Raw genomic sequence first — 21,592 nt, 5'->3', positions numbered from 1 at the left:
GCATGCTCATATCGAGTTTGCTCAAACATCCACGATCGTGCGATTTTTGGGCATGCTATTCTACTAGTCTAACTGGGATACCAGATCTGGGGCCACTTTAAGATTGGCCGCTAAAGGATAGGATAGGTAGGTAATCAGAAAGGAATAATATCAAAACTCGTATACCTATTTAATTTGTCATTGTCTTTGAAAATATGTACAATAAATAAATTATGAACTATGTTAATTTTATCGTAAGTTAAACTCCTCTTCTGTAGGCGCCTATTAAACTGAGGCCTATGTGTTTGACCTTGTTCGTGGTGCGTTTCTTCCTCGCCTCTTTGGCCTCCGCCTTGAAGAGGGTCCACTCCTGCCTCGTGGCCTTGTCGCTGGGACCCCATGATGGCTTTTTAGTAAAGGCTACTTTGATTGTCTGTAAACAGAAAATGTTATTATCAATTTTATTTCCCATATCAAATAGTTGTTTTTAAACACAGGGGCCATCGCGAACCCTCTGTGTCGTTCTAATTTTACAAGCAAAAGAAATAGAGAGGAATACAATTTATTCTTCAAGTAGGCCTCAAGGCTGCCCTGTTACGATAAAGCAGCGTATCTATATAGGCAATACATAATAAGATACGCTGTTAAATTAAATTATATAAATAATTCTAATATATAAATAAAGTGGGTGTCTATAGTATAAGTATATATATTTAAGGAAATATATTTTTATTTTATTCCAGCCTTTGCCTTTTCACTAATAGGTATAAAAACTCCTAAAGTATAGTTATAATTTATGAATCGATCCTGCACCAACATTTATGTCTCTGTTTGACCTAATGGTTGACTGGTAGAGAATGCCTTTTGGCATTAAGACCGTCATTTGTACATTTTTCTTTGCTAGTGCAATAAAGTTTAAATAAATAAATAAAGTAAGCGATATAACGAAACATGCATTGTATCTATGTACCTTGATAAAGTTTCCAGTTCTGTACTTGTACATTGTTACACCGATGAAGAGGGGAACCAGTACAATGCCGATGAAAAGTATGACATATCCCATTGCTGAAAAATAATGACAGTTATAATTTTTTATTTTTTATTTTAGGTATTTAACGGCCATACATAGATAAATAATTAACTTATTACGGAAATTCAAATAAGTTAAGTTAACAAATGTTCGTATACAAGAAGAAAGTTGATAAAAGGCTTAATAATGATAGGGTGACCATATCATGTGGGTAACCATTTAATAGGGCTATCCCTATCGAAAATATTAATCAAACGAAGAGATTTTCTGGTCCCTGCTGGCGAGTGCCTGACATTCACACAGGAAGCGTTTGACTATCAGAGAGTCCCATCTTGGCCACTTTGACCTCGTGATAGACCCATTGGTATCCGGTTACAATAATGTAAAAAGGTTTTAACTTACAGATCGAAATATCCGGGAAGGCATCACCGCCGAAATTATTATTAACTAAGGCGTATATGAACACCACGATCATCATGGCAGGAGTAAGGATGCCCCAACACCAGCGCCAGTAGACGCCGGTCTTGAGGCCCAACATGAACTCGATGTCCAGGCACACGTTCTCTAGACCTGTGGAATGGAAATAGGGTTGGTGCCACATGTCATTTTGAATATTATAACAGTCTTGTTCAATTGATATAAAATCATCAGTCTCGGTCTCTCATTCGTTGAGATAAGACGCGTAAACAGCTGGGTAGATTACTGCCGCGCTAATGAGTGTACAACCCTTCCGTCAAGTTTGAAACATGGGAAGTGGTAGTGAAAAGACGTTAGTGCTCAATGAAGTGTTGTGTTACATAACGAATCGTCTTAACGTGATCGACGAACCGACACTAGCAAGAATATGTGCTACGAACTTCTCAGATAGTGAAATTGAGATGGCTAAATCGAAGTTAAGAGACATCCTTGATATACGGACATCTTCCAGAAAGGGAGAGGGCAAAGCGTCAAAAAATATTCAAGATATAATAAAAATATTGAAAGAGACTGACGATGACAATTTGCCAATATTTGTCGCAAAAGATCTTCATCGAATTCCACCTATTACGTTTGACGACTTGGATGTCACAAGAATACTGAAGGAGTTAGCGACCTTACGGTCGGAGTTGAACAGTGTGAGGTGCACAGGTATCACAAACAAAGAAGAAATAACAGAAGTTAAAAAAGAAATCGCAAAATTTCAACTTATAACTACGACGCCGTTATCGCAACCTGTGTGTGAGAGTGTACGCGAACCGTTGCATAGTCAAAGTAACAAAAATGTATCTGGGGGTAGCAAGTCTCCAGTGGTGAATGGCGCGGTGAGCCAACGTCAACTGGCTACAACTCCAGTTTTGCGGGCTTTGGATAATGAGCCGTGCGACGTTGAAAATACAGTTGATTCTCCGAGTCATCTTAGCCGGTGGGGCCCGCCAGCCTTGCCCTCACTTGTAGAGAAAGATAAGGAAAATTTACGAAATAAAAAGACTTCGTTCCGTGATGCAGCGTTAGCTAAGCCCAAGGTCAAGCTAGTGGATTCCGAAGGTTTCATATTAGTAACGAAAGGTACTAAAAAGCCTAAACAAACCGCCAAAATGGTTAAAAATAGTTGGGGCTGCGGTGAAACAAGCGAAATGCTTCAAGCAGCGCCGAGTACAACCACACTATACATCTCACGTACGGAAAAGACCATTACGACGGAAAAAATTACAGAATACATTAATAGTAAAGGCGAATCAGCTGTAAAAGTTGAATACATTAAGCCGTACCGTGAAACGACGTTTAACACATTTTTAGTAACAATCGGAACTGATCGTCTGGAGACATTTTTAAGTAACGGCTTTTGGCCAAAGGGAATAGTGTACAGGAAGTACATTTATAAAAGACCTAAACGTTACAATAACGCAGTAACAACTCCATATAAATAAGAAATAAGTAAATAATGGCCACTGCAAAAACAAGGCTCTTATCATTTAATTGTAAGGGCATCAAACGATCGCTACCTAATGTGCAGGAGTTAAGTCAAGAAAATGACATAATCGCGCTTCAAGAATTGTGGCTTCTGCCAGATGACCTTGATTTTTTGAGCCAGATTAATGAAGAATTTGGCTATCATGGAATATCAGCAGTAGATACATCTGTCGGGCCGCTGAAGGGTAGGCCGTACGGAGGGGTAGCTGTATTATGGAGAAAAAATTTGTTTACTAAGGTTGTGATAGTTGAAACCGGTTCAAAGCGAATCGCGGCTATACGGGCGGAACTTCCAGGAAATCGGAGTATTATAATAATGTCGGTGTACATGCCGACAGATTGCGCGGATAATCTGCCGTTATTTACTGAGTGCCTAGGCGTTATAAGTGCTATAATAGAGGACAATGGATGTGAGTGTGTGTTGGTTCTTGGTGATTTTAACGCTGACGTGCGTGCGTCATTTGGTAAGGAGCTGATTGCATACTGTAACGACCAGAAATGGACATGTGCGGACATTGAACTGATCGGTGAGTCAAGTGACACATTTACTTTTAAAAGTGACGTGCAGGGCTCTAAGAGCTGGTTAGACCATTGTGTGGCCACGGACTCTGCATATAGGCTGTGTACTAATGCCCGTGTACTATACGATGTTTATTGGTCTGACCACTATCCGTTATTCATTGAATGTGACTTAAATCTCATACAAACAAAGACGAATCCTAGTATCAATAATGTAGTCAATAAAATTTTATGGGGAAACCGATGTAATGAGCAAATAGAAAGGTATACCAAGTTATGTACTCAGTATTTGAGAAAAGTTAATGTGCATATTGATAATTGTAGCGAAACATGCAACAACACGATGCATTCATTAGTAATTGGTAAATTTTATCAAGAGATAGTGCGGTCCATTCAAACAGCTGCTAGGCAAACGTCTATTGATAAAAAACGTAAACAAAAGAATAAAATTACCGGTTGGAATTATCATGTACTACCACTGTACAACAACGCACGCGAAGCGCATAAAGTATGGTTGCTGCACGGTTCGCCTTCTACAGGTCCTATTTATGATAATATGTCCAATAAACGCAAATTATTTAAGAATAAATTAAGTTGGTGCCAACGGAACCAAGAAATTATTAAAATGGACATTATAGCTTCCCATAGGTCGGCGGGAAATTTCGCTCAATTCTGGAAGGATACTAATAAACTAAGCTATAAACAAAGTAGACCATTATCAGTAAATGGAATTCAAAATGAAAAAGATATAGCAAATTTGTTCATTAAGCAATTTAAAGTCGATAACTCACTCCAAAACTCGCCGGAATCTCACTTGTTCGATAAAACGCGGGACCGTGGTGACCCGTCGACTGGTTCCGAGTTATTCATTACGCAAGATATGATATTGCAGTGTGTTAGAAAAATGAAACGCGGTAAGTCGCCGGGTCACGACGGTCTAAGCATTGAACACATTTTGTATGGGGGCCCATTATTACATGTAAAGATGGCGCAGTTATTTAATTTGTGTTTAGCGCATGGCTACCTACCTGATGAATTTATGACTACGAGTGTGGTTCCCGTTGTTAAAAACAGGACTGGCGATCTTAGTGACCCGTCCAACTACAGACCTATCTCGTTAGCTACCGTGTTCTCAAAAGTTTTTGAAAGATTAATTAACCCGATACTTGCCAAACATATACGTTTACACGATGCACAGTTCGGGTTCCGTCCGGGTCTCTCAACGGATATGGCTATATTCTGCCTTAAGAACGTAGTGAACCGTTATCTTAAGAAAAGAACGTCGGTATACGGCTGTTTTCTAGATCTGAGCCGTGCGTTTGATACTATTGACTATAATTTATTATGGGATAAAGTGTCAAAAGCAGGTGTACCGAGTGAAATAACCAATCTGTTGAGATACTGGTACGGTAACCAGATGAACAGCGTGAGATGGGGAAATGCCAATTCGGACCCGTACAAGTTGCAATGCGGAGTTAGGCAGGGGGGGCTGACATCGCCATTGCTGTTTAATCTTTATATGAACGAGCTGATAGAGGAGCTCAGCAGCGCTGCCGTCGGATGTCACGTCGCGGGCGTATGTGCCAACAACTTTAGCTACGCGGACGATATGGTGCTGCTGAGCCCCTCTATCACAGGCCTAAGGATACTAGTGTCGATTTGTGAGCGTTATGCTGCAACACACGGACTAAAATATAATGTTAAAAAATCTGAATTAATTGTATTTAAATATGATAAGGGCCCAGATATCGTTCCTCCCGTTAGGCTAAACGGGACAGAATTAAAAACTGTAAATAGTTTTAAGTATCTAGGGCACGTTTTGACAGACAGACTAAAGGACGATGACGATCTCGAAAGACAGCGGCGGGCCATAGCGATGAGAAGCAACATGTTGGCGCGTCGGTTTGCTCACTGTTCCGACCAAGCTAAAATAACTTTGTTCAGGGCGTACTGTCAGGCGTTCTACACCAGTCAGCTGTGGTACCATTACACGAAACGATCGTTCAATAAGCTTCGAGTACAGTACAACAACGCGTTTCGTGCAATGTTACGGCTACCGTGGCGGTGTAGTGCATCTGGCATGTTCGCCGTGAACAGAGTAGACGACTTTTACGCTATAATGCGTAAAAGGCACTGGTCGTTTGTCGGGAGAGTGAGCGAATCGATGAACAGCATTGTTAGCGTAGTGTACGCAACCTACTGTATGAGCAAGGCCTCCGCTGTAAATATTTAATTAGTGTTAAATTAGGTAATAATTAGTTTAGTTTAGAATAGTATAATTTAATATAGATTAGAATGTAGAATGTATAAATTAGATTAATATAATAATTATACTTAATACTTAATGTAATGGGTTGATACCTAAATAAATAACATTTTTATTATTATTATTTATTATTTATTTAAAATGAGCAATCTACCATACTTAATCATAACAAAATGCTTAATTGTATGTTTATATTATTACTAGCTTTTGCCCGCACTAAGTAACCGCAGCTAGAGTAAGAATAGCGCCTGGATAAAGTCTAATGGAAATCATTTAATTTGAGCATATGCTTAATTGCTTACACAAATTATCAGGCAATTCATTAATCACAGAACCCTAAACGCAGCAGATCGGTCAAAAAACATGATCATTTCTGATAAAAGTATTAGGTGCCTAATGATGAGTTGAACGATAACGTTGAAACAGTACTTACCGTACAGCCAGATAATTCCGACGACTTCAGCAATACCAGTGAACAGTATCAAGAACGTTCCACCAAAGTGATCTATAAGCTCCAATACCCATTGACCGCCCTGAAAATAATTTTCTTATGAAACACCAAAAGACATAATTTTCTTATGCAAGTCTTGAAACAACATAATTTTTAAGAAAAAAAAAACCGACTTCAATGGGGGATGCCGCTGAAAGTTTACTTATTGTTGATGGTGCAATCTTAGATTCCAGACAATGAAATGAAAAAGACAGCATATTTTGCCTAATTATCCTAATCCATCTTTTGCCTGATTTTGCCTAATTGCCTAATTATTATAATATTGCCTAATAATGTAGAAAAGGAGGTAAAACCACCCACTTTTATAGTAGCATTTCGTTTTTGTAAGGGTCGCAGTTCTAACCTAACCTAACCTACTTTTCTGATAGCATTTCGTTTCTGTAAGGGTCACAGTTCTAACCTAGCCTAACCCACTTTTCTAGTAGCATTTCCAGGTCCGGGTCTGGGTCCGGATCCGAGTCCGGGTCCGTGTCCGGCTGTCCAGGTCCAAGTTTGGGTCAGAGTTCGGTCCGGGTCCGGATCCGAGTTGGGGTCCATGTTCAGACCCGGGTCCGGGTCCGAGTCCGGGTCCAAGTTTGGGTCTGGTTCCATAAGGAAGAGAACAAATCGCCAAACGTGAACTATGTGTCTTGAAGAGATCCATTCTGATCATCATCAGCATTTCCACTTCATCAAATGTCACTTTTTTAATTGTAAATGCTGGATTTGTTGATGAAAATACAAAAATCACAATATGTAGGTATGCCTTTCACATTTGAGGAGTTCCCTCGGTTCCTCATGGGTCTCATCATCAGAACTCGCGTTTGACAAAAATATGTCTTAAAAACTTAAGTTGCTTAAGAAACATAAAGAAGAGGACAAATCGCCAAACGTAAACTATGCGTCATTAAAGAGTTTAATTCTGATCATCATCAGCAGTTCCACTTCATCAAATGTCACTTTTTAAAATGGAAATGCTGGATTTGTTGATAAAAATACAAAAATCACTATATGTATGCCTTCCACATTTGAGGAGTTCCCTCGATTCCTCATGGATCCCATCATCAAAACTCGAGCTTGACAAAAATGTTTCTTGGAAACCTAACTTGCTTAACAAACATAACGAAGAGGACAACTCGCCAAACGTGAACTATGCGTCATTGAAGAGTTCCGTTCTGATCATCATCAGCAGTTTCACTTCATCAAATGTCACTTTTTTCAATGTAAGTGCTTGATTTGTTGATGAAAACACTAAAATCACTATATGTATGCCTTTAACATTTGAGGAGTTCCCTCGATTCCTCATGGATCCCATCATCAGAACTGCGTTTTGGCAAAAACGGGACCAATCTGTATGTATATACTTACAATCAAAAAAATTATTTTCAAAGTCGGTCCAAAAATGACGGAGTTATGGACACAACAAACATAAAAAAAAAACATACAACCGAATTGATAACCTCCTCCTTTTGAAATCTTGAAGTCGGTTAAAAATAAGCTTACAGTTCGTCTACGCTGAGTCTGCATGCCAAAGTGTACTGACATAGCAAACTTAGCTTATACCAAAGAATTAATGTTTTTATGATCTCCAAGAAATGCGTGAGGGGTATTCCATAAAAAGGTCTTCTTTGTCGGGGACGTGACGCGTATGGCAGCTACCTTAATAACCTGCAGAAATCTGTATTAGGACTATTATGTATTAGGTATATACCGGTGAGGTTAAAACTCAGTTATCAAACGTTAATGCCAAATATCGGCTTCTTACCTTTATCATGTGTTAAAAAATAGCGTCGCGAACATCGACAAAAATAGCGACACTTTTCAGGAATGCACCGTCAAGTGTCAATGATTTAGGACGAAAAACTCAACATACAGGAGTGACGTAGATGAGGCCGACGGCGAACCCGACCGTGCAGCAGCATGCCGATATGATGATGGTGGGCACACGCGGGAAGGTGTCCAGCAGCACCGTGTTGACTGCCGACAGCATGGCCACGGCAGAGCCCACGCCCAGCACCGCCATCATCAGGAAGAACAGTACGGAGAACAACTGCAAATTACATGCATGTACATACATCACATGACAGATCTTATAATAAAGTGTGGTATTCAGACCCCCATGAGGCTATTTGGCATTTTAAGAACTAAATGCTTTGACCCTTTTCCAGGCCGCACCAATCTACAAGGTTTTCCCAAAAAATACAAATATATTCCAATTAATCGAGCTTTGAAAACAAGTCACATTTCCCGGAAGTGCAATCTAATTAGAACCTTAAATCGGAATGCTAACGTTGAAATTCTATTGGCGCGTATGTGGTCGATAAATTATAAATACTATGCCTGGAAAAGAGTAAGTCCACATAAATGACAGTGTAAAAAACTTGTTCCTGCTATTAATACTTATGGTAGAAAATATTTGTATTGAGAGCTTTTGAGGTTCAAGTACTCCAAGTTCCAAATAGCCCCGGGTAATAGAAAATGAGTTGTGAATGCACAGAATGCACGTATAACATGAACTACAATAGGAATGAATAGGTACATATTATAATTAAGCAAATACAACCGTTGAGGAGGAATTTCAAGAACTAATTCAAAATAGCGGCGCTTTCCAGCTTCATTCATTTTTTTTTTTGGATCACCAACCTGCAACCTGCAAGCAAGAATACGTATTCATGTGAAACATTTTTTCTATTGTACCTGAGGCAGTGGTGTTTTTGCGATAGCGTCAGGGTAGGATATGAACGCCAGGCCTGTGCCGCCATCGCCAACCACATCGTCCACATCGCGGCCCAGCACGTACGCCAGGTTCCCCAGGATGCCGAAGATGGTGATACCGGACAGCAGACTCGTGAACGTGTCCAGGGTTGTAACGATCATGGCGTCTCTGTAGAAGATGATGAAGCTTAACACTTTGTCTTTTGGTCGCAATTATTGCTTTTTATTTTGTGCTCATCATGGTGATGAGATGATAATTTTAAGATGGCAAAAATTCAAAATTTAGAAAAGTATTTTCAAGTAGGCAAGGGCTCTTTCGCAAGTCAATTCAAAATTTACAGTTACATCATGTTATAGCCGTCGAATAAGAAGAACATAACAATGACGATTCTTTCAGGATTGTCAGTTTTCTCTATTTACTAAACTTATACGAACATTACGAACTTTGCAAGTAAAACAAAAGTGTGAAAAAAAGATATAAAGTATTGGGGGCTCCCCAAACCTTAATTTTAACTTTACTGTTTTTCTATAACGGCAAAACACCAAACTTGGACAGTATAAAACCAAATACAATGCTAAGAAAACAATAAAACCGTTGTGACTTTTTGTTATTATTATAAAATTTACTTATAATAAACTCAAATTCCAAATATGTTGAACTGTCTTAAAATTTGATTTAATGTGTAATGTGCAGTCGCACTTACCTGTAAACGTTTTGTCTGAAGCCGTTGTATGAAGAGAACATAATCATACATCCCGTGCACACGGAGAGAGAGAAGAACACCTGCGTTACGGCTGCGTACCACACCTAGGAATCAATCACACACACACACACTATAAGGCGCCTGTTTCAACACGCTGCCAATTGACACTGATACTGACACTTTACCGTACGTTTCTTGTCCGACAAGTAAACAATGACTCTGTGCCATTGTTATAATAGGTAAGTATTTACCGACCAAGAAATGTACAGGGAATTGTGAGTGTCAGGTGTCAATTGTCAAGTTGGTGAAATAGGCGCTAGGTTGATACACCTGATGGTGGACAGCACATCACCTGTTGCCAATAAATAGGTTTGTCCCATGCAAAATTGCAAAATTTCCGCGCTACCTTAGAATAATCTTACTGTAATATACCTAATTACTATAACGACTTATCTTCTAGTATTGTGAAAGTACCTACAGGCGGCCTGTAGGCGCTTTCAACTTTTTTCAATTTAAGTTAGCAAGTTAATTTACAGAGGAAAATGTGGACTACGTTTGTATGGAGATAGGTAACCCATTTTACTTTTAATACTGCCGTGCCAATCATTATTGAATAGTTTCAAATCTCTCACTGCTTTGTTTGGATAGCTCACCCAGTAGAGGTTAAGTAGTAGAGGTTGAACCTTACATTAAGTTCTATGAGTTTATCCCACTGGGGAGTCAAGAAGAACAAAATTCCCGTCCCGGCTCCATCCAAGGTGCAGGTACTGAAAAAACATTAATTTCTTTTAATTTGATAATATTATGCTATCGTAAAATAGTAAATAAAAAAAATTGGGTGGAATAAAAAAAACCCCGTTGTCAAACACCACACCAACATATTTATTTCTAGCATCTTGTATTATGTATATCACAGCGTCAATTGTATGTACTAGACCTCTAGTAATATGCCTCGCTCTATTTTTATACTGATGCAAAAGTAATAAAAAACTTGTGTGAATTATTTTTGTAACCGGTTAGTAATAACACGCCTGTGACACCTAAATATCGTACTATGACACCTAAATATCGCACTAGAAAATTCTCCCATAATGTATCCAGTTTGTATAACTTTCACGTAAAAAATAGTTGGTTACCTAATCAACAGAATAATCATGACGATGTAGGGGAAGATGGCGAGGAAGTAAGCGGCCTTGCCGGAGCTCTTGACTCCTCGTGCGACGATCAAGAAGATGATCACCCAGGATAACAGCAGGAACAGCACTAAGTACCAGATCGGGAGGCCTGCAACCACATTCAACCTCAAATTAATTTAAAACCCCATCACAGCCTAAATAATCCCATCTTGGTGTATACGTTTAATATTCAATTCTGTTGCAAGTTGTTATGGACTTATGGCTAACCAAGGTTAACTCATTCGCGGACACGAATGAAAGCATTCGCGTAGTCTTTCGTTTCCTTTGGCCTATGACACATGACGTCACTTACCGTCCGCGAACGTGTTAACACGCTCACTGCGTCACTGGGCCGAAAGACCTGATACAAAATATGGCTGATTGATACAAAGTATGGTATGATTAATTACGATCCTGTTACCTAGTCCTAATGTTTGATGCGATAGCAATTACCTTCCGGAAAGAGCATGACAGCGTTTTGTTGACACAGTAATTAAGATATATCAGACCAATAATTTTCTCTTCTGTGTTTGTGCTTACAAATAAATTATTTCTATTTCTATATTCCAATAAAAAATCCATCTAATTCTGGTGGGCATAGGTAAATGGGAATTTACAATAATCTAATCAGTCCTCGCAGAGATAAGACTGATTATTCCCATAGGTTCTCACCTCATTCGATTTGACGGAATAAATAACTAATTAGTACTAAATTGTAATTTATGTAAATTCTTTTAACAATAATCCATCTAAGGGTAACGTTTTTAATAGATTAACATTAATTTTGTTAAAAACATACTAATATTGTTGCCAATACATGTACTAACCAAGACCACCAGCAAGGTCCTTCTGTTGAATCACTGTCCTCCTGTAAAATAAAAATAACAGTCAATTTAATATACAGAATGCCCTTTACATTGACTGATATTAAGCACGCTGATAAGGGTTATTGATTTCATTTCATTTTATTTCATTTTATATCATTTAGCAGTTGAAAAGTTACTTAAGTTAAAAATTCTAGAAAAAACTTACAAAAAGAATAGCTCGGCACTGCTCGTGCCGTTCTCAACATGGACGTCAACGTCGGTCTGGCCGGATGGCACGCACAGCACGTCGGTCCAGGTCTCGTCGCACACCGCCCACGGCAGGGTCGCTTGGAAGCTGAACACCAGGTAGTACAGGCACAGTGCGATGATCGACACGTAGTATGATAAGATGAGGCTCGTGCCCATTGCCTGTGCGTAGCCCGTTCCTGGAAATTGTATAAGATATGATCATACAGATATAGGTAGGTATACTTAAGGTTAACTGGAACTACTGGAAGAGATCCCTTGAAGGGATAAGTTCCCTTTGTATTAATGATGTATGTTTATTCCTGTATCGTTTTTCGTTTTTTGTACAATATATACTATATACGATACGATAATATACTACGATTACCTACTACAACTACTTATTCAAATATGAAACGACTTCCTCATTTAACTGAATGTAAAATGTAAATGTCTGAGCTGTCAGCAAAGAAGTAGCCATGATAATCATAACATTCATAACCAATATTTTAGCTGATAATTTACTATGATGCTGTCGCTACATTTTTTATTAATTTATTTTAGAAAAAACATTCCAACTTTTTCACTCCATCGGGGTCACATACCCAGACTACCGTATACTTTTCCTAGCATTTTCTTTATTAGTTTATGCTGATTACGATTCAAATATACCCAATTACCCAAGCTTAGATACTATTAGAATTAGATACCTACTCGTACTAACCTTTCATTGCCGGCGACAGTGCCCAAATCTTCACAGAATTTCTTGTACTAAACTGGCCCATTGCACATTCAAGGTAATACATGGGTTTACCAATTATGAAAAGTACTATAATGTAAGGAATGAGGAAGGCGCCACCGCCGTTATTGTACGCCACGAAGGGGAACCGCCACACGTTGCCGAGGCCCACAGATGTGGCTATACAGGACATGAGGAATTCGATCTGGTTTCCCCACGTTGCTCGTTGGGGTACATCCGCTTCTGGGTCCACCTGTAATTATATATATCCAGATAATTATATAAAGAGGCCGCGAAGCGACTTACAATTTAGTACTAAACAGGAGAGCTAGAATTAGAATTAAATTAAATAAAATTAAATTTTAAATTAAAAATTACTGGTAGACAGAAAAAAGACATCCAAAGGCGTTTTCAGTTCAAAAAATTAGTCCTATTAAATAAAATTACGTGTTTTTGTAAATCAAACTTGTGGCGGTTTTCTGAAAATGGAAAAATTACCAATTTATTAAAACGAAAGGGTACGACCGCTTCTCCATACAAAGGTAGTGCCCATTTTCCTCTTTCGACATTACCTATAGAAAATATTTTTACATAATATGATGTAAGTTTCCTTCGTTTAATTTGTGTTCAATTTTTTTCCATATTTTAGTTATTATAAGAGTTAGGAGCTTTTAAAAATTTGTATGTACCTAAAGTTGTTTTTCGCTCCTAACTTTTATAATAAGTTATTAAAAATCGAAAAATGTCAAACGAAGGGGCATTACATAACATTATATATATTAACATTTATATTTACCCAAATTGACATTGTAATTTCTATTAATCAATTTCTGTATTATTATTATTTTATTCTTAACTTTTCTTTAAGTGAAATGTTTATACCAATGACAATGTATGATTATTACTGAATAAATGATATGATATGATATGATATGATATGATATGATATGATATGATATGATATGTTATGATATGATATGTTATGATATGATATGATATGATATGATACTTATATAGCGGTGGTCAATATTCAGTAAATTGTGTAGAACTACGTTTGTATGAGAAAGCGGTCGTCCATTATCCTCTTAATCAAGAGCATCATTTTACAGAACACGGTTCTACTTGATATTCAATTTTTTTACAATTTTATTTTGTTTTATTTTTATTTGAAATTCTGATTTAGGTATTACTCGGTCTTTTTTATAAGAGGTTAAATTAGTTAATTTTACAAGTAATTTCATACATTTTTTTTATTCATAGGTAAACGACTTAAAAAGAAGTACCTACGCACCTAGAGCCTTTTTTCACCGGGATCTAAATTTTATATTTTTTGTTTGAAAGGGGTAATTCTGCCTAGTTAGTCATATTTAACATATTTAAAATTCAAGATGATTCTGTAGAAATTGAGGAAGCTCTTCAAATATTATACTCATACTTACACTAATGTGAGTGTTTTATATGGAAGGCAAAGGTATAGTTTCTAAAGAGTAGGTAACCGAGATTCTATGAAATACACGTTTAACAATTTTAAAATAATATATATCGGACTTTTGTTAAATAATTGTACTTGTACTTATCTACCTATAGTTTTATCTAAAGAGTTTTAGGATCCAGACATATCGATAACGTGCAATGACACCATCATATACTCGTTGTTTTTTTTTTCTACTTTATGCATTTTTCGTCATATTAGGTAGGTAGGTACGTATTAAGTACGTTTGTTACTTGAAGAGAAAATCAAGTACCTAAGTAATAGGTATGTTTTATGGTAAAAATAGAGAATTGATGTTACGAGTAACGAGAGACATAAATTAAGGGTGCAAATATAACGTACTTTCTTTTCATCATTAACTTCTAGAGGTGGTGGTGGTTTGAATCCCGGTGGAGGCCCAGGAGGCCCCCCCGGGGGAGGCGGCCCTGGGGGCGGGGGGACACGAGGGGGACCCTCTGGGAATGCGTCGAAGGCGGCATTGTCTTGCTCTTTGCTCTGAAAAAAAAAAAGTTGTAAGTGTTATTGAAATCCGTTCAATTACTTAAGCAACAAAAGAAACATTTTGGTTTTATACACGGTGTCCTCTCGCGGGCGCCATTTTGATTTTTATTTGGTGAATAAGTGTAAGCAGTTCTAGAGACGAGAGGAATCTAATGATACGTCATTTGCAGAAATCCGTCCCGTATACCTTAGCTACAGGTTGTTCTAAATCATCAGTTCTTAAAATCATTACCCTACTTTTTGGTTTAATCCAAGCAAAATGTTGATATTGGAGTAGCTCGTGTAAATGAAAGCAGGTTTCGTAGGTACTAATCCCAGATCCCCATTGCACTATTAAGAGAATCTGCCCTGGTAAGGGTTTGGCCAAAAATCTCGCTTGTTCAAGTATTTCTCTATGAAGGTCTCTTTTTTACGTAAAGGTATGTAAGAAGTAGCTACCTATACTTTTTTGTGAAGAAATTAATAAACTTTAATATTGCCCTAACTATATTTTCATTGCGTAGCGTAGTCGTATTTCACGGTAGATTCCAAAATTACATATACTTTATGTATTTATAATTAAATATATGTAAATATATAAACACGACTTTTTGTTTGTAAACGCTAATCGCAATGTACCGGTTCCATCCGTATACCGACAGTTATTACTTATATAAAATTCTTTTAATTATAGGTAGGCACTAATAAAGTTTGATTCCACATTATAACACATTATTCATGGTCAGAATAGAAAGGCGACTTTAGGCGACTAGACGTTTTTGCGCATTCCATCTATGAGAATATCTTGCGAAACACTTGTGCGGTCATGTGAGAATTTGGCAATTCGAATTAATTCAATGCAACATGTAGGTGTAACTAGGTATTCAATAAAGGGTCATGATGCCAACTCGGTGAATATATGATATTGCAAGATTTGCAAGACCACTTTACCCATTACACATTTATTTTCATTAAATCTCATTTTAAATCGTTATTCTAGTTTGGCTTAACTATTTAATTGAGCATTTGGGCAAATTAAATGTTAATTATTATTTCGATTAAATTTAGAAAGCTCTTTAAATGTGAAGCAATATTTTTTTACCACACCAGCTGGTAAATAAAAGGCTCTCTTGATTGTTCAAAAACTGAAAGTTGCATTTTATCCACATGTGAGGCAAATTAATGAAATGCAAATTTCGAGTTGTTTTCTTATGTTTTCTGATAGAATTGAGTTTTAAATGATGATTTTGGTATTGAAAAATTTTGGATTGATGTCCCTTACGTGAACTGATTATAATCAGACGATTTGTATACATGTGCGTTGTCCAGGTGCGTATCTTTATCGATATAAATCGGTTGTCGTTGCCATTTTACGATTTTGAATGATAAATATTTAGTAACATTCATTTTAAATCGATCTGCTTTAATTTTGTTTGATATTTTACAGTTAGTATTTTCCTTGTGTTGGTGTGGTGAAAATTTTTGTGTTTGACTCGGTGGCAAAATTTGTTTAACCCTCGCAACGCTCAAGATTCCTTTTTTCGAATTTTAGAATCTGTCGCTTGCTCGGGTATCAATATTAGCATGAGAGGTTAAACAATAACTTTGACCCCTTGTAAAACAAATAACAATTTTGATGTCTCTAGCAGATAAAAAAAATCATTCATTCATTATTAATTTATTCATTCAAGATATTTACTTTATCGTAATGAAATTTGCATACCTACAGGGGCCCATTTCTGGAACGATATTAGTCTAATAACCCATACGATTTGACAGTTCGTGGACTAATAATATTAGTCTAATATCGTTCGAGAAAAGATGTAGTGCGTAATTATTTTCCATAGTTTTTTCACGGAAACGTACGAACGTGTCTTACTATTTCAGTCAGTCGTGGTACAAAAAACACTGAGGTAGACTGAAGTAGCATGACAAATACGAACGTTTCCGAGAAAATACGATAGAAAACAATAACATCTGTACCATGTGGCTACCACTAGTTTGGCACTAACATAAACGCTAGCGTGAACGTAACTTACTTTCTATGCATCTCGCTCGTACTGACATATTAGTGCAAGCGAGATGTATAGAAGCTGGCGTTTATGTCAGTGTTGACACTGTCAGTGACATGAGTCCATGTTACCGGACAATATAACTCGTACTTATTTATGATCAACACTACTACCCGTAGTACGGGTAAAATAAGTACCAGTTATACTATTGTCTTGATGCTATTTACTCTGGCAATATCCGATTCCCTATTACTTTGTTATTTAAGTAATAATGAACCTAATAATTCTGAAAGGCAAAATATGTTATTTTTGCCGACATTTCTCATAAAAGTACGAATGGTATGGTCTGGTAACAAGTCTAATATATATCGTTCTTAAATATATTAATGTGTCGATAACCGTGATCTTGCATTAGTTATAATTGGAACCTTGTACTTAAAGTATAACAGAAGGTCGTTTCAAACAAAGGCCGACGGATTAACGCGCTTGCGGTTCAGTAAGTTGCGCGAGCACGAGACACACGGAAATTGCAAAAGTACTATGCAGGTCATCGCTCTGATGTTTATTATATATAAATACGATCTAGGTCTACCTATACCTAAGTTATGGATTATCTGTTAACAAGTTATCACCAAAGAGCTAGTAACTTCATGAGGTGCGGGGGAAATATGAGGCGGTGTCATGGTGGTATAGATAGAGGCTGGCTGTGGCCGCGTCAAAAATATTCTTAGGCAGGACAGATCTAATTAGGCTCTCCTATTCTTCATGAATAGTAGAAAAAGTGGTCAGTTAGCAAACCGCCTGGGAATAGAGGTTCGTGGTTGGCCCGGCATCGGCACTATAGTACTCGTAGGTACCCGTCCTGCATTGCGTTAAAAAATGTTTCTCTATTTTTCTTATTAATCCATATAAGTCCCTTCTGGTCCCCTAAGTCGTTTCGCTGATCCCCTCTAAAAGAATGTTCTGTTTTTAGTGTTCCGTGCAAAACTTTATTTTGACAAACGGAACACTTATGGGATCACTTCGGTCTTGCAAATCAGTTAAATGCGTTTTTTTTTATTGCACCCAATATCCGAGGCCAACTAATCAGTCAATTGGAATTGTTTTAATAAGATGAGTATATGAGGATTACAAAAGTGATAGTACTAACGTAGAGAGGCACCAATGACCGACAAGAACCAATAACCGACCCTTTTTTTATTGACCTTAGAAAGTAGGTAAGCGTAGCGTAGGAAACAGATTTCTTAATTTTGCAACACTGCGCACTCAGCACACTGTTGACTGGCACCCATTAAAATTTGAGCAAAATTCGTCTTTTTGTTTGAAAATGGCAGCGTGTAAATCAAGTGCGGCTAGAGATCTGGTGAAAATAACAGAATTTCTTATAGAAATTCTTAAGGAAGTGAGTACACCTAAATGGACTAGTACCTAGAATAAAATAGCGTGTTTATTTTTTGGAATTTTTAGTCGGTTCGATTCCCGGGCGAGACAAGCAAATTTAAAAAGAAATCTGAATGCAGTTTTGTTTCTTAAAAAAAAAAATGTTTCTTTTAAGTAAAATGGGTTAGCTTAGCACTTTCCCTCCAGGGCCCATAATTTTTTTCCACACTGTACATAACAATGTATCAAAAATTATCCGTTCCCTAGCGGTGTGTACTCTGTACGAAGTCGCGGAGTGAGCCATCATGCGGGCCACGCCTGAAACAACATGAAATTGCGTCCGAAGCAGTATACGGGACCTAATATCTGTATAAGTAGTACCTATCTAAATAGTAAATAGTACCTGTTTACTTATAGTTGTTTGTATTGTACTACTTGTAGTTTAGTTTTCATTGTACTTAGGTAATAGGTAGACGCCTATATATTTAGGTACCTAATTATTATATAGGTACCTAAGTAACAAGAATAAACAATTCGGCTGAAAGACAAAAACTAGGAATAGGAGTGGGAGATAAAAATACCTAATTACCTACTACTTTGCTTATGCCTTAGTTATAATTATAAACACCCATTCAAACAGTGTGTCGAGCGTGTGAACTACAATAGAGGAAGTTCAGTAAGTAGGTAATTACTTCGCGTTGAAGAAGTTACGGTTAGTATTTACCGGCCTACGTTATCATATGGTCATATAGTGTTGTATGGCGTTATATCTGAAGCATATAATTATTCCAACCTAGGGTTTATGTTCACCGGTAATTTGTAAGAATACAACTACAAGGTATAGTTTTTAATTATTTTCAAGGAAGAAGTTGTCCATAATATCCATTCGTCGAGATCTTTGTTATTTTTGATTTCTCGAAGATGGCGGGGCCGTTAATAAAAAATAAGTAACAAAATTCTTATAAGCAATAGATATAATAGATAAAACAGGCCAGATTTTACGTTACAAAAGGAAAAATATAGTCACGATCCTATTATTATTTCCAGAGTAGGTACCTACCAAATTAAATCGTGGCGCACCACATCACATGGAATGCACGAGATAATACCGAATCTAATCAAAATAATAATGATTATCTATCGATTATTACACCTATGAATAACGTACCTTCAGACGATAAACCAACACGAAATTAATTATAATATAGGTAATAAGATACCTGATTTCACATATAAAATGGGTATTTACCGGTTTTTATGGAGCTGATTATTTTTATACGAATATATTTTTTTAAGGATTTCTTAATTTCAGATGCTTTGGTTTCATTTCACCTAAATATCATAATGCCATTGTATTTATTAATTTTATTAATATTATATCTATATGTCCTAAATTTTCAAACTTAGTCCCGTAATACCTATGGCTGGCCTGAATTAGTTATGAATCGTTTGTATTTATCTGTCTTTTTGACTTAATGTATTTGTAAGGGTAAGGGGGATAAATATCAAATTGTTTCTTTGTTACAATGGTCGAATGTCATGATGACTTATTCATATTGTCCCAAGTCCCATAATACCTAAATGTCAAAAAGTATGTTTCATCAATTGCCGAATTTCCGATGGACTTCTTTTTTAAATATATTAAGTTTAAGTACCTATGTCTTTTAAGTGCATTTTTATAACATTTGTCGTATTAACAACAATATTTAGGGTTCCGTACCTCAAAAGGAAAAAACGAAACCCTTATAGGATAACTTTGTTGTCGGTCCGTCCGTCCGTCCGTCCGTCCGTCTGTCCGTCTGTCTGTCTGTCTGTCTGTCTGTCTGTCTGTCTGTCTGTCTGTATGTATCTCGGGAACGCGTGGAGGAGGAGGAGTTGAAATTAAAACCATATACTGTAAACTTGCATTGTTTCCAATAAATAAATTAAATTAAAGCACATAAAAGTCACAAATTATACTCAAGTCTATGGTCGCTTGAAGCTGTGAATAAAATCAAACTTCTAACTTAAAAAATATATACGGCCGAAGTAAGTTTATAAGTTTATGCCGCAAAAAACGCACCTACCTATATTTCGATACTCTCAAGGGAATCAAAATTTATAGGGTAAGTACTTCCCGTTGACCTATTAGAACTATGAAATTTAGCAATTAATATCGTCTTACACTACAAGGGAAAAATCTGAAAACTACAAATTTGTAAAAAACAAAAAATTGTATGGAACCCTCAGTGGGCGAGTTCGACTCGCACCTGTCCGGTTTTTTATCAATCTGGATACAATAGCATTCATTAATGTAGGTAATATGAGATTTAGGTAAATGACACCAGATCGATTTGAAGTTTAGACATTTTGAGAATGTGGTATTTTGAGAAAAAAAATTAGCATTCTGAGATTCTGGCATTCAGACACTATTCTCATTTGAGATCTAGGAATCATTATGGTAAATGGGTAAAATTAAATAAAGCAGAATCAATGGGAAGCACGTCTCTGAAACGAATTATACTTACCTACTGCTAGTCGGATACAAAACTTATCAGTTACCTCTGTTCCTCTGTAGATAATTTGGAATTAGGTAATTTATCTAACTAACGATAGCCTCAAAACTAATCAAGTATAGGCTCCGAGTTATGAGAGTGATCTTTCAGAATCTATATGGTAGGTAACTCAAGTAACTTCAATAGGTACCCTCACTTTTACACGAAATAAGATTTCTATTACATAGGCACCTACTCTTTTATTTTACTCACGTCCAGTATCAGTTTAACTATAAGTCTGGTAAACTTAATTATAACCCATAATGATTGTAAGAAAAACTGTAAACAATGGTAAAACCACACCAAAACACGCCTGCAACTTGTTGCAAAACACAAACATGGAAACACCACACCACGTTTGACATATACAACTTCTCACCATTGTGATTCACTGTCACTTTTTTAGCAATTTTTTTTTTTTACTTTTTTTGCGAGCAAAGGCAACGCGCGCCTGTCGGACGCAAATGAATTTGTGCGCGTGGTCTTTCTCAGTTTTATATAAATATATCGAGCGGCAAGCACTGAAGCAGTGAAGGATGGCTTCTTGTAATCTATCCGAATACCGCTCTAACTAATCACCCGTGTTGAAGCATTAACGTTAATACAAATCCACTGCAACAAGATGCCTAATTTGTTTATACAGTGAATAATGGAAGAAAACTCTTGTCTCACCAAGGTAACTAATGGGGATGACACATTTTGTATGTATTACACACTTAAAGTATACTTGGTAATCTTATCTGAAAAATAAGGGCAAGGAGCGGTTTTCAGTGTCTTAAAGAAGATGTTTAAACAAAGACGTATACAGTATGTTTTTTAACTCTACAGGTTGATCCAAAAATACCTACATGGACAATAAATTTACCGTGGCATATTGTTAATCATTTTAACCAACGCTTGGGTTTATGTATCAAAGTAAAGGAGAATATTTGTTGATAATACGTTTTGTTAGCAAAAAAATCGCAGTAAAGATTTTTAGTATTAACTAATATTTTTGTATTAATATTAATTACAAAATTACAAACACCTACCCTACACGTTGATATTAGGTACCCATAGTAATCTCAGCACTCCT

General features: G+C 36.9%; 1 protein-coding gene across 2 annotated transcripts; it reads right to left on the bottom strand.

Moving 5' to 3' along the window:
• Positions 1 to 145: 145 nt before the first annotated feature.
• Positions 146 to 21,023, bottom strand: LOC134744173 (sodium-dependent nutrient amino acid transporter 1-like). 2 transcript variants are annotated; one of them, XM_063677887.1, is made up of 14 exons: positions 20,897 to 21,023; positions 14,454 to 14,606; positions 12,605 to 12,872; positions 11,861 to 12,080; positions 11,656 to 11,696; positions 10,790 to 10,937; positions 10,342 to 10,420; positions 9,654 to 9,757; positions 8,932 to 9,118; positions 8,108 to 8,284; positions 6,178 to 6,277; positions 1,412 to 1,579; positions 950 to 1,044; positions 146 to 412 (listed from the first exon to the last, which is right to left on the bottom strand). In XM_063677887.1, the coding sequence occupies exons 1-14, from the start codon at positions 20,897 to 20,899 to the stop codon at positions 239 to 241; spliced, it is 1,917 nt and encodes a 638-aa protein (XP_063533957.1). In that variant the 5' UTR covers positions 20,900 to 21,023; the 3' UTR covers positions 146 to 238. The 2 variants fall into 2 exon arrangements, with proteins under 2 accessions (XP_063533957.1, XP_063533956.1); XM_063677886.1 differs by having other exon boundaries at positions 14,454 to 14,604; positions 20,829 to 20,914.
• Between the last annotated feature and the right edge of the window lie 569 nt (positions 21,024 to 21,592).

Source organism: Cydia strobilella, chromosome 9 (assembly GCF_947568885.1).
Source record: "Cydia strobilella chromosome 9, ilCydStro3.1, whole genome shotgun sequence".
Classification (NCBI taxonomy): domain Eukaryota; kingdom Metazoa; phylum Arthropoda; class Insecta; order Lepidoptera; family Tortricidae; genus Cydia; species Cydia strobilella.
This window is presented reverse-complemented; position numbering and strand designations above follow the sequence as displayed.

What these genes read in the sequence shown, in the direction of transcription:
- LOC134744173 (XM_063677886.1), bottom strand. Translation starts at nt 20,899, where the DNA reads ATGGTGAGAAGTTGTATATGTCAAACGTGGTGTGGTGTTTCCATGTTT. An exon ending in ACTGTCGCCGGCAATGAAAG is followed by an intron (nt 12,081 to 12,604) that starts GTTAGTACGAGT and finishes TACAATTTCCAG; the next exon opens with GAACGGGCTACGCACAGGCA. An exon ending in ATAAACTCATAGAACTTAAT is followed by an intron (nt 9,758 to 10,341) that starts GTAAGGTTCAAC and finishes ATTGATTCCTAG; the next exon opens with GTGTGGTACGCAGCCGTAAC.